The sequence below is a fragment of the Carcharhinus amblyrhynchos genome, chromosome 11, assembly GCF_965287045.1.
Source record: "Carcharhinus amblyrhynchos chromosome 11, sCarAmb.v2.hapA, whole genome shotgun sequence".
Taxonomy (NCBI): Eukaryota; Metazoa; Chordata; class Chondrichthyes; order Carcharhiniformes; family Carcharhinidae; genus Carcharhinus; species Carcharhinus amblyrhynchos.
This window is the reverse complement of record NC_137334.1, coordinates 65,837,307-65,850,050: the sequence shown is the minus strand read 5'-3', so window position 1 is coordinate 65,850,050 and position 12,744 is coordinate 65,837,307. Positions and strand designations below refer to the sequence as shown.

The window sequence follows — 12,744 nt, the reverse complement described above, 5'->3', positions numbered from 1 at the left end:
GGTCCGTTGATCTTTGGCGGGATTTTCCAGTTTCAAAGCAAGTGCAACCAGAAAATCCCACTCATTGGCTGGGATTCTAATGCATTGGTGGAATTTAATGTGATTCTATAGCACTTTGCACACCTATTCAATTACATCACTGTTAATTGTGATGCAGTGTCAAACCTAACCAATGCAAACTCCCTCTTCCGGTGAGCTTCGTCCTATCCCATTCAAGCTAGGTCGGCCAAATTTCAAAGTTATACAGTGATTTCTGCTTTGCAACAACTAAAATGTTTCACATTACATCCTTACAAATTGTGAATACTTGGTGGAGTTTTTATTCTTATGCCTTGAACTCCATATTTTTACTGTTTAATTTACAATAAGATATATCCTTCCATTTACTTCCCCGTCATTCTTACCCACCAGATCAGCATTTTAAAGCTGTGATTTCTGCTTAAGAATCATCGTCATCGCGTGCATCAGTCACTGGCTGAGGACAAAGCTTCCAATTTTACCAATCTTGGCTAGCTTAATCTGAAGACATTAAGGTTACCTTTCTCTTCCTCTTTTGGTAGCTAGAAATCCAAATCATATTCGCCACAGCTAATGTGACTGACATGTTCCTTCATGTCATTTAGGAATGTTGAGTAAATGTTGAGAGAGTTTTCCCACCAAAAATCACATAGTTTAAGAACATAAGAAACAGGAGCAGGAGTAGGCCTTCGAGCCTGCCCTGCCATTCAATAAGATCATGGCTGATCTGAAGTGGATCAGTTCCACTTTCCTGCTCTGTCTCCCCATAACCCTTTATTCCCTTGTCTGTCAAAAACCTATCTACCCGTGACTTAAATATATTTAGCGAGGTAGCCTCCACCACTTCAATGGGCAGAGAATTCCAGAGATTCACCACCCTTTGAGTGAAGAAGTTCCTCCTCAACTTGGATCTAAACTGCCCCACCCCCCCCTTATCTTGAGGCTGTGCCCTCTAGTCCTGCTATCCTTTCTAAGCTGGAAGAAGCTCTCTACCTCTACCCTAACCATCCCCTTCATTATCTAATACATCTCTATAAGATCCCCCTCATTCTTCTAAACTCCAACGAGTACAGACCCAGTCTATTTAGTCTCTCTTCATAGTCCAACCCCCTCATCTCCGGTATCAGCCTCGTGAACCTCCTCTGCACTCCCTCCAAGGCCAAAATATCTTTGCGCAAGTGTGGTGACCAAAACTGCACACAGTACTCCAGCTGCGGCCTCACCAGTACCCTGTACAGTTGCAGCAAGACCTCCCTGCTGTTATATTCTATCCCCTCGCTATAAAGGCCAGCATTCCATTCGCCTTCTTGATCAGCTGCTGCACCTGCAGACTGGGTTTTTGCGACTCGTGCACAAGGACCCCCAGGTCCTTCTGCACCGTAGCAAGCTGCAGCTTTTCGCCCTTTAAGTAGTAGTCCCTCCTACTGCCAACGTGGATAACCTCTCACTTGCCAACATTATACTCCATCTGCCAGGTCCTCGCCCACTCGTTTAGCCTATCCAGATCCCCAGCTTTAAAACCCAGTTTAAACTCCCCGGTTTAAAACCAGCTCTTTTTAAATTTGGCCACTATAATGTGACTGGTAATACCAGTGGCATTTCATATATTTGCCATGTTGCACTGATCTGAGATTGTTATTTATTGGAGTATATGTTTGTTTGGCCCTCATGGGGTGCACTTGACCTAGGGTCCGCTATGGCACAAACCTATGCTTGATTGCGTTGAATTCTCCCAAAAAAATTAAGTGCCGAATTTATGTAAAAACGGCGGTAAATCCCACTGCTTTTTTTTCAGCGGGATTTTCAAAATGAATCGCCCACATTCTGTACATCAGAGTGCGCTAGTGTGAATTGTGATGACAAATCGGTGGCTGGACTAATTCCTGCTGGAGAGGCCAGCAGCATAATGCTGAGTGGACCACTGCACATGTGCCAATCTTTCATCACTGTGGCACATTTTCAGTAGCCCCATACTGCCAGATTACCGATTTGTTGGCCAGCATAGCAACCCCCATCACTAGCTGTGTGATCCTCTTACCCCACCCCACCCTACCCCACCTTGATCACTGGCCCCCCCGGACATATCCAGGCCTCTTGCCTGGTGGGTGGTGTCAGTTGCCTCTAGGCATTGCCACTTTCCTCTTGGGCCATGCCAAGCTAGCAGTGCCTGGGGGCACCCTTAATCCTTGACCTCCCCAGGTCTTCCATGGCTTCCCTTCATTCCAGCTGGTTCTGGCTGCTAGCTTCCCACTAGTGGGGAGCTGTTGTAAACCACTCTGGAGTGAAGCATTTCTGGTGGGAGACAGAGAGACTTCAATCCTGGGCCCACTAATCAGATGTAAATGCTGATTTAAATAATTTATCCTGCTCTGCACCAGTTTCTGGTGTGGAGCTGACAACTGCCAGAAATTGGGTGGCCAGAGACTGTGACGCTCAGTGGGAAGCCTGCCACGCAGCTTCTGCTTTCTCCTGACCCACTGTGCTGCCATCTCTTAGAATTTTGTCATCAATAAATGAGCTATATTTTAACTAATAACAGTAAATAAGCATTTGTATGAGAATAGTTTTGGATTCTTGATTTATATTTGCATCAACAGAGAAATTGGCTGCAGCAAATTCAACTTCATTAGTCAATTCAGCTTATTGATTGACTTAAATGCTTTTTGAGCAAAAGCAGTACTGATGTTATTTTTAATTCATTGAAAATATTGGATAATATGTTTTCCTCTAACTCATTCCCCCCATTTTAAGAGATGACTGAATTAACAGGAATAATGTAAAAATACTGCAGATTTTTAGGAATGTGCCTGTTGAGGGGCACAGATTTGAAACATTTTACTTGCACGCTTTCTGAACTTGCAAGGAAATAGCGTTATACACAGTTTAGCGTTATTATGTATATGTAGTTCATTTTAACCTATTTAAAAAATCAGTGGTATTTTCTTGCTGTGTACACTTTCTCTGTAGCCTCCTGTGCGCCATAACCATTATGTTTCAGTAGACAGTAACAATGTAGCTTCATGTTTCAAACAATCTAAAGATAGTAGGCAGAATTCTCCCCAAAAAATCCGAAGAGTCAGATTGGCGTGAGAACTGGAGTGATTCACACTTTTTTCCAATGGATGTTCAGAGAAGAATCTCCCACTGTCTATGCACTGCAGAGGCCAGCAACCTGAATATCATTAAATTTCAGGAGGTGGGGCCTATCCCTGCTGGAGAGGCTGGCAGCATAGCGCTGAGTGGGCCACTGCATGTGCACTGATGTGTCATTGCCAAGATCAGTGCATGCACAGCGGCACCACACTCACCTCCTGATTGCTGGCCAGCCCTGTGAACCTCACAATGTTGGCTTTCTCTTTCTGAATGACCTTTTTATATGATGAAGAGCAATTTTCCAAATCAAAATTGCTGGCACTGTGAAGTGTTTGTATTGTGGAACTGGAGTCCACATGTTTTCACTACATAAGTGCATTATTTTTACAGAATCTCATTGGCACCTCAATGATTGACAAAATGAACATATTGGTAGCAGCCATTAGTTTAATATTCTTAATTTTTAAGATTTCAATATGCAGTTGTTGGGAAATTCCAACACGAGTCCTCTAAATCAACTGAGATTCTCTAGCTTTGTATTGAACTGTTTGGATGGAGTACCCAAACAAGCTGAATTCAGCTGGCCTCATTGAATGAGAAGCATTTTTGTTTTCGTAAACCTGTGAATTTTGAAGAGCTCAGTTTGAGTTCCTTGGGAAAAGCTACCTTTGGATAAAAGTTGGAAGTGAAACTCAATTGGATAACTATGTAAAAATTAACAATTTAAACGAAAAGATTAAATATCTTTGTTTCTTTGTCTCAATTTTCTTCTGAGGGCAGTTACTTGAGCTAGAATGAGATTCATAGTTCTCTTGCAATCGGCCTCTATTTCATCCAAGAGGCTATTCTTTGTATGTGCCTGAGTGGTGAGATTTTTTTGCGAGCTGTTGGGCCACAAAAGGTTGCAACCTTCCTTACCATTGAATGTTTGTGCAGTTCTGAATAATGGACACTGGGAATCATGACTATTTATTTCCTCCCCCTTTAAACTTACATTGGGGGAAAATTAAAAAAAACTTACCCCTTGTAATCAACCAGGGTCAGACGATAAGTCTGAAATGGGATATTTTGACGTAGGCCTTTATCACACCTTATGATACATAGACCACTTGAGTATCTTAAAATGTAAGCTATCACAAAATTATTGTAAGCTTAATAGTACAGTGCAAAGCACTTTCATTTAAATGTATATTAGAATATTTATGGTAAGGATTTGCATTTCTTGCAGATCTGTTTAATAGTTCTGGTGAAAGCAATGTTTACATGTAGACTTTGAAGATGGTTGAAAAATAGTTTGTTAGCTTTCATAAGGACTGACTATGACTGTAGCTTGTGTGTACCTAGATTTGCTTACATCTGTTTTATTTCTGTTCACTGTTTTAATTAACTAAAGGAACGCTTTAGCTATGTCTGCCCAGATTTGGTAAAAGAATTTAACAAATATGATACGGATGGTACTAAATGGATCAAGCAGTACACTGGAATCAATGCCATCTCCAAGAAAGAATTTACCATTGATGTAGGCTATGAGCGATTTTTGGGTCCTGAAATTTTCTTTCACCCGGAGGTAACTTTAATTTGCTGTATTTACTGAGTTTCAATCACAAATTATATTATTCAGATTGGTTGCTGGTAACTTGCACATGTTTTTCTATGTCTAGTTTGCAAATCCTGATTTCACGCAGCCCATCTCAGAAGTAGTAGATGAAGTCATTCAGAACTGCCCCATTGATGTTAGACGTCCACTTTATAAGGTTAGTGCTTCAAATGTGTGGCATTTTGTTTTGGTTTTGCACAACTCATTCTATAAGTATTTGAAAAGGAATTGTAACTTTTGATTCTAAGTTGTCCTTTCTACCTCTTTATTTATAAATTTCTGACCAACTTGAATTGGGTGTCCAAGTCAGCCATGAATGTAAATTAGAAACAGTAGTGATTCCAATGTTGTGAGACCCAAGTCAATACTGGCCTTCATCCTGACTTCAAAAAAAATCCGATGTTTTCTGCTGAACCAATTTGTTACATGGATCCAAATTTCCTGGCTTAGGAAGACACTGGCATTTTGGTAATATCACTGAACTATATTTATAGTAATGTTTCTTTTCAAAACTCAATTGACTTTAGCATTTTTATCTAATTCTACCAATTACATCTATGACTTTTTTCAGTATTTATAATTTAATCACACTTATACTCCAAAGGTTTGTCAAAATTGAAGTAATCTCAATTCTTTCCATTTCTATGCTCTGAATTTTCCATCCGTACTCAATATTTTGTAGAAACTGTTGAAGATGCGAGTCTAATTTTTTGAGGTCTCCAATTTTCTTCTTTGCGACCAAATAAAACCTCCATTAGTTGGTAGTGCAAAGTTAGTTAGCATTAAACATAGCAACTTGGAGTTTTCCTTTAATATTTTGCTATAAACTTTGTTTATTGTCTGGATAAAGATGAAAGCTGTGTAAAACTTTTAAGGCTGAAGTAACGTTTTGTCTTTCAGAATGTTGTCCTCTCTGGTGGCTCAACCATGTTTAGAGATTTTGGACGCCGTTTACAAAGAGATTTAAAGAGGACAGTAGATGCCAGGCTTAAACTCAGTGAAGAATTGAGTGGTGGAAAACTAAAGGTTTGTTGTACTTAAATAAAATCAAGATGAAAATCCAAAATACAGTCCAAAGATAAATGTTTGCTCTGCAGTTTGCTAAATTTTGTCACGACTTCCATTGAAAGTTTTGAAGGGAAAAAAGGTTCTGAAATCTTGCCAGTTTTTCATGCTCCCCATTGGCATTCTGTTTGACAGACTGCACGGAATATGCACGTCTGAAATATTTAAAAAGCTGAAACTGCAAATATTACTCTGGTGAAACACCTCTGAATCAGCAGGTTTGAGTTCAAGCTCTTTCAGAGTTAAGTGTGCAAATTAGGTGCAGAGGTCTTCCAAGGAGTCTGTGGTGCAGGGCCAACGTTATGGGTGTGACTATCCAGGGTGCCATCGTTAACTAAATATCTAATTTCTTAAGGAATGTTTTTCATTATTAAAGCATTCTTTGTAGGCAATGCTTTCATATGACATTATGTATACTAATATAGGAACTAGGAGCAGGCGTTAGTCATTTGGCCCTTAAGCTTGCTCAGCCATTTGATATCATTGCTGATCTGATAATGGCCTCAACCCTTGGTTTGTTCGCTATCATGAATCAAACTCAGCCATAAAAAATATTCAATGACCTTCCCTCTGCTGCTCTCTGGGATCAAGAAATTAACAGATTAATGACATCGGAATGAAAAAATGATCTACTGTATCATTAATAGGAGGCACCTTAATTTTAAATTGATTAAATAAATGATTAAAACATGGATTGACAAAGCTTTGTGGGGGTGTGGGGAGGAGCGTTGTTTGTAATTCCCAAATTGCTAATCCATTTGAAATAGGATCCATCAATCAGAAGTGTTTGAGAACTGCTGGTCTAAACATTAGTGCAGCATTAAAGAAATGTTGCTTGTCAGAGGTGCTGTGTTTGTGGTTTGTTAAATAAAGGCTTCATCCTCTTGTTCTCCTGGACAATGTTCAAATAACAAGAAGGTGCTTTGCTCTGTGTTCCTTCCACATCCACATCAAAAACAGATTATCTTGTCATTCACTAATGTGCTGTTGTAGGACCTTGCTGTGCATCAATTTTCATGTTATCGTTACCTCCAAAGCAGTGCTGCAAATCTAATACATGGGTTGTAATATACATGGGGGTGTCCTGATGATTTGATGAAGCTGTTTATAAATCCATACTAGGGGGAACGCATTTCTTTTTCACTGGTGCCTTTTTTACAAAACTGCAAAGTTGCCCTTGAAATGAGGGTGATGCAGCTTGATTCTTATCTATTACATGATGCAGTTCAAATTAGAGCAGCAGGTAACTCACCAAGCTTCCTTCTAAAGCATCTTTCAAACCTGCAGCCTCTACACCTAAACAGACAATGATAACAGTGGTTTGGGAGCAAGTTGCCCTCCAAGCCCCACATCATCCTGACTTGCAACTATATCCCAATTCTTACACTATCACTGGGTCCAAAACCTTGAACCTCTTTCTAACAGTATTGTACCCATACCACGTGGATTACAGTGGTTCAAGAAGATGACCCACCACATCAAGAGCAGTTAGGAATGGGTGACTGGGTCTTCCCAAAATTTACATCCCATGGAAGAAAAAAAGCAGTAGCTGAGATGGGATCATGTCTAGTCTCAAGCTCTCTAAAGATCACGATCAGATTTATTTGATTTGAAATTAAAATGAGGAATTGGCTTGTTCTCTTACTATCCTCATTTCAAAGTCTATTCAGACCTTTGGCTCATAAATGTGAATGATCAGATTTTTCCTTTGGAGTCTGAATTTATATGTACTTGACAACTCAATGTTCTCTAAAGGCACAAAAATGAAAGTGACTTTATTAAGAAGATAGAACATTTAATGCAATACTGAATTTATAGTATTGAACAATTTAATCTGCAAGGAGAAATTCAAAATACTGCTCTGTTCATCATTCAAGTAAATGTTTCCAAGATAACCATAAATTTCAAAACGTTTGATTTCTGACCTTATACCTAAGACTACATGTAGGGGAGTGAACTACCAATCCAGAATAGTTTCAGCAATATGATATGTATTGCTTGTCAGTGGTGGCATATGTGCTACAAATGCCGTTCCTCTACTGTATCTCTGATTCTACAGTCGTTCAGGTTCTTAATGAGCTATGTTCAGCTATGATTAGTTTAGCAACCAACCTCCAGTATCAGAAATACTCATGTTTATCTTTAAACATCTCCAGATGGCATTTTCTTGCCAATTGTGCTTGTTTGTTTTAGTGCAGGGATTATGACAGCTTTTTCTTGTGGTGTTACTGCAAGATTCCTCATGATACCAGTACAATTAAACTACTTTGCAAACTAATCCCAGCAAATACTTTCTAATGCTCTTGGGGCTTAAGTTTTAAATAAATTGCTGTTGGAAAATGTAGCAGTTTCCATATTAGGTTAAATGTTTCTGTCAACTAGGTTGAAACTGAGTGACAGCCCCATAACCTCAAGAGTTTATAGATGAGAAGGAACACTTTTCCTTGGATCTGCAAAACAATGTAGATTTTGCATTGAAAATGTCAGACCCCAAACCTTTGTGCCTAATGTAACATTCTACATATTTGACAAGTGTAATGCACAAAATATAGCAGACCATCCATCTCGAGGGAGCTTTCAATCTTTGGTTACCATATTTAACTGGCATGATAGCCTTCTAGATTGCACAATTCTTTGTTGGAGACAAAAGAAGTGCTTTTGACAAACAATTGATAGGATTCTTGTGCATCAATTTCCTCTTATGCCATGGAGTGTTCGTGACTTCCAGTCAAAGGGAATCAATAATCCTGGTAGAACCTTGTTGGCTGAGGAAAATTAGCATTCAGACTACCAAAACTGAGTACTATTCATGTCGTAGGTGTCCAAATTCAGTAAGGGACAGAATTTGAATAGTGACAAATATAAGTTTTTTTAAAGTTGATTTGAGGTTCTCTGAAAATCCTTCTACACTAATAGGTTTACAGTGATTGGTTTCCAATAAAATTAGCAATCTCAATTCAATGGTTTGAGAACTGTGCATTTGGAAATTTAATTTACATAACACTTGATGCAATTGCATTCCTTCTTTTGTAGCCTAAACCAATTGATGTTCAAGTGATCACCCACCACATGCAAAGATATGCCGTTTGGTTTGGAGGGTCTATGCTAGCATCCACTGTGAGTAATATATATATATATATACATAAATGTGTATGTAGTATGTACGTATACGTTATATTTTTGTCATACTTACCATAGCCAATTTTTATGCATTATAAATATTAAAATCCTGGTCTTTCCAGATAGCCAAGAGTCAAATTTTGTTTTCAGTTTTTTTTTTAGTTGAAGCTATCACCAACCAAAGCTGCTATTGTTTTTAAATACATTCAGTACCATTCTTAACTCAGATACTAAAGTGGTCCAAGTCCGTATGTGACATGCCCTGGGTAATGTACTTGGCCTGTCAAGTGGCAAATAACATCCAAGCCATATTAGTGCCAGACAATTACCCTCCCCGATATGTGGGATTCTAATTCTCATCTCGACCTTCAATGGAGTTACTCTCACTGAATCCCCATCAATGTCCTGTGATGTTGCCATTTACCTCAAACTTTAAGCATGTCACTGATTCTATGGCTGAGAGCAGATCAGAGGCTGGGAATTCTGTGATGAGTAATTCACCATCTCACTCCCCAAACCTGTCCACCATGTACAGGGCACATGTGATGGAATATTCTCTTTGCCTGGGTAAGTGTAGTTCCAACAGTACTCGTGAACAAACAGCTTGCTTGATTGGCACCCCATCCACTACCTTCACCATTCATTCCACCTCAATGCACACTAGCAACAGTGCGTACCATTACAAGATGCACAGCAGCAACTCGCCAAAGCCTCTTCGATAGCATCTTCCAGACTCACGATAACATTTAGGAACAATCTAGAGCAAAGGTAATTAATTAAGAGAAAGCCAACCTCGGTGAGATGATAATGCATCTGAGTTGAATGAGTTGGAATGAAATGGTGGCTGAACAGTGAGCCACTTTCAAAGAAAAGCTCTTGCAAGCAATGTCAAGATAGGACTAATAAATCCAAACCGCAATGGGTGACAAAAGAGATAGAGGTGAAGATGGAAAGGAAAAAATGCACTTCAACAGATGTCAGACTGAAAGTACGATGGGGAATGGAGCTGGAAAAAAATATGAAAAGCAAGAAGAGAGCATGAAAAGAGACTGGCAGCTAACACAAAGGAATCTCTGGTTCTTTAAGTGCATAAAAAGTAAGAGGGTGGTAAAAGACTGTGGCCAATTGGGGATAAAAAAGGCAGATAGAACACTTGATAAAAGTATTCAAAATCCTTAGGGAGTAAGAGCAGGTAAATAGTGGGAAACTATTTCCATTCAAGAGACCATTAAGAACTGAGGGCAAAGATTCAAGATAATTGTCAAAGGAGTAAAAACGATATGAGGAAATGTTTTCACCCAGGGGCGATTGGATTCTGGAACAAACTTCCTGAGAGGATGGTGGAGGCAGGTTTGATAGAGGTATTCAAAAGGGAATTGAATTGCAGTCTGAATGCCCAAGGTTATGGGGATAAAGCAAGTGAAGTGGGATTAGATAAAATGTATTTTGATGTAGCCAGTGCAGACTTGATGGGCTGAATGGCTGCCTCTTGCACTGTAAAGATTCATGAACCTCTCGCATTTACAAAGACATGGGAACCTCACCAGCTGCAAGTTCCCCTCCATGCCACACATCATTCTGATTTTGGAATTGCATTGCAATAAAATATACATTTGCACTACAGTGTACAGCACCTGGAGTGGTGTTCATTGAATCCCCACAGTGCACGAGGAGGTCATTTGACCCATCAAGTCTGTGCCGAATCAGAATCACCAACAGCCCCCTCACTGTCTCTCATTACTTACTTCAACTTGGGACACTAAGGAGGCAATTTAGCATGGCCAATTCACCTGACCTGCACATCTTTGGACTGTGGGAGGAAACCTACGCAGACACGGGGATAATGTGCAAACACTGCACAGACACAGGGAAAGCTGCGCAGTCACCCAAGTCCCTGACACTGAGGCAGCAGTGCTAACCATTGTGCCACCATGACACTCACTATCCTCACTATTTACCCTACCTTTACCACCTGGGGATGTTGGAAGAAGGTTTGCAATTAGTAATACCACCTTAAAATGTAATTTTATGGAACAGACATATTTCCAGACGCCAAACTTGTTACTTTATAGTATTGTAACTATTTTTCTCTTGAACCTTTAACCTGGGATGCTTTTGTCTCTTGCAGCCGGAGTTCTACCAGGTATGCCATACCAAAAAAGATTATGAGGAGATTGGCCCCAGCATTTGTCGCCACAATCCTGTCTTTGGAGTGATGTCTTAAGGCTGATGTCAATATTGTAAGGGCTGAAGGGAGCCTTGCTTTTGGGGGCCTGTTATGTCTGAATAACTGGTGTTGCGTTATTAAAAATGGCTTGACTTTTAAAAAAGATGACCAAACAGTATGTGGCTGGCAAATTTAATAATTGAAAGTGTCTTAAAATGGGCTAAATTGAAAGAAACCAAAATATAAACAATTTTTTTCTTTTATTAAACGTTTTGGATCAGTTTGTAAGAAAATTCTATAATGGTTTTAGATCAAGTTAGGCCCTAAAAAAATTTGTTGGTGGGAAATCCAAGACTGGGATTTGTGAGATTAGAATGTCAGCTGTACCATACTTGAATTGTACTCTCAAACATGTACAATACAAGAGCCTGTTTATATTTCATACTGATTTTTTTTATACATCAGGTGGGGAAAGAGAGAATTAGGTTATCAAGTAAAATAATAAGTGGCAAGAAAACTAATACTCATTGGAAGTCTGTGTGGATGTACTGGTCAACAGGAGTTGTACACATCAGTTTTTTAAAAAAATCTAAGCATAAAATATAATGCAAAGTGGATTTCTGAGAACTGAACCAGAGATGTACTTAATCCTTTAATGTTAGAGGTCTCTTTTGTCTTGAATTGGGATCTTTTTACTGTTGGCACGGCTTGTTGATGTTGTGACTGAAACAGTATAATTTAAAATACAAACATTTCATCAAGCTCTGCTTGTACAGACCTAGCCAAGGAAGAGACATTCTAGCACCAACTATTGGAAGGGATAAATTGTGAATTTTCATTTTTCTTTCTTAAATGTGGATTTCTCATTTGTGTACAACACTGACTAGTGTATCTATGCTCTTCTAGAATATCTCCTCAAAAGCCTAAAAGAAATTGTATCAGCATCTTATAAGCTGCAAAACAGTTTGTACAAGTTGTATGACTGCTCATTTGTGACTCCAGTCTGTTCCCAAAAGAATAACAAACTGTATTTCCTAATATCAAATATGGCTAACTCCGCAAGTGCTTTGGGAACTAAGGAACTATTTCTTATTCGAACTAACAGACGCCTGCTAGTGCTTTCTGAATACTGAATGCATTTCTTCTGTTTCTTCCCGCAAAAAAGACTGTTGGACCAGTATTGTAGTTCTAGCGCCTCATTTTGATTTAAACCAAATAATCTAATGATCAAAGTGGTGTATTTAATGCCTTGCACCATTCCAATAAAGGCACAAAATTCTTTTTAAACATTTTGGCTGAGACTGATTTACTCAAAAAAGATCTCATTACACATGCATCTCTCCAACTAGGAGAAATAGAAGTAACTTGCATTTATGGTGATTTTTAACACATAATTAACCACTCCTGAAAGTGAGCCTTCACTTGTGTTTCACAGATATTTTCGATTGTGTGGATATCTAAATTAATTTTGCAATGTTATATTAGTTTATTGGTCTTGTCACTTCACTCTACTCAATCATCCTAATTTTGCAAGTTGGCAAAATAGCACCAAACGAGACTGATTTGGGCTTCAAATGTAAAACAAGCTTGGTAAAGAGTAAGAATGGCAGCAATGAAAGTATATCTATTTTTGTGAGTCGAAATTAAATTGTTACAGCTGCTGTACTTAACCACATATTGCTAT

At 39.0% G+C, this 12,744-nt stretch overlaps 1 protein-coding gene across 1 annotated transcript in view; it reads left to right on the top strand.

Moving 5' to 3' along the window:
- The window catches only part of actr3 (actin related protein 3), a 59,309-nt gene extending 46,962 nt beyond the window's left edge, over positions 1 to 12,347 (top strand). Inside the window, exons 8-12 of the mRNA XM_080199303.1 lie at positions 4,505 to 4,678; positions 4,773 to 4,865; positions 5,609 to 5,734; positions 8,807 to 8,890; positions 11,022 to 12,347. Coding sequence (XP_080055429.1) covers positions 4,505 to 4,678; positions 4,773 to 4,865; positions 5,609 to 5,734; positions 8,807 to 8,890; positions 11,022 to 11,117 — 573 coding nt within the window. The 3' untranslated portion in view covers positions 11,118 to 12,347. The remainder of the gene's footprint in view (positions 1 to 4,504; positions 4,679 to 4,772; positions 4,866 to 5,608; positions 5,735 to 8,806; positions 8,891 to 11,021) is intronic.
- Positions 12,348 to 12,744: the final 397 nt, after the last annotated feature.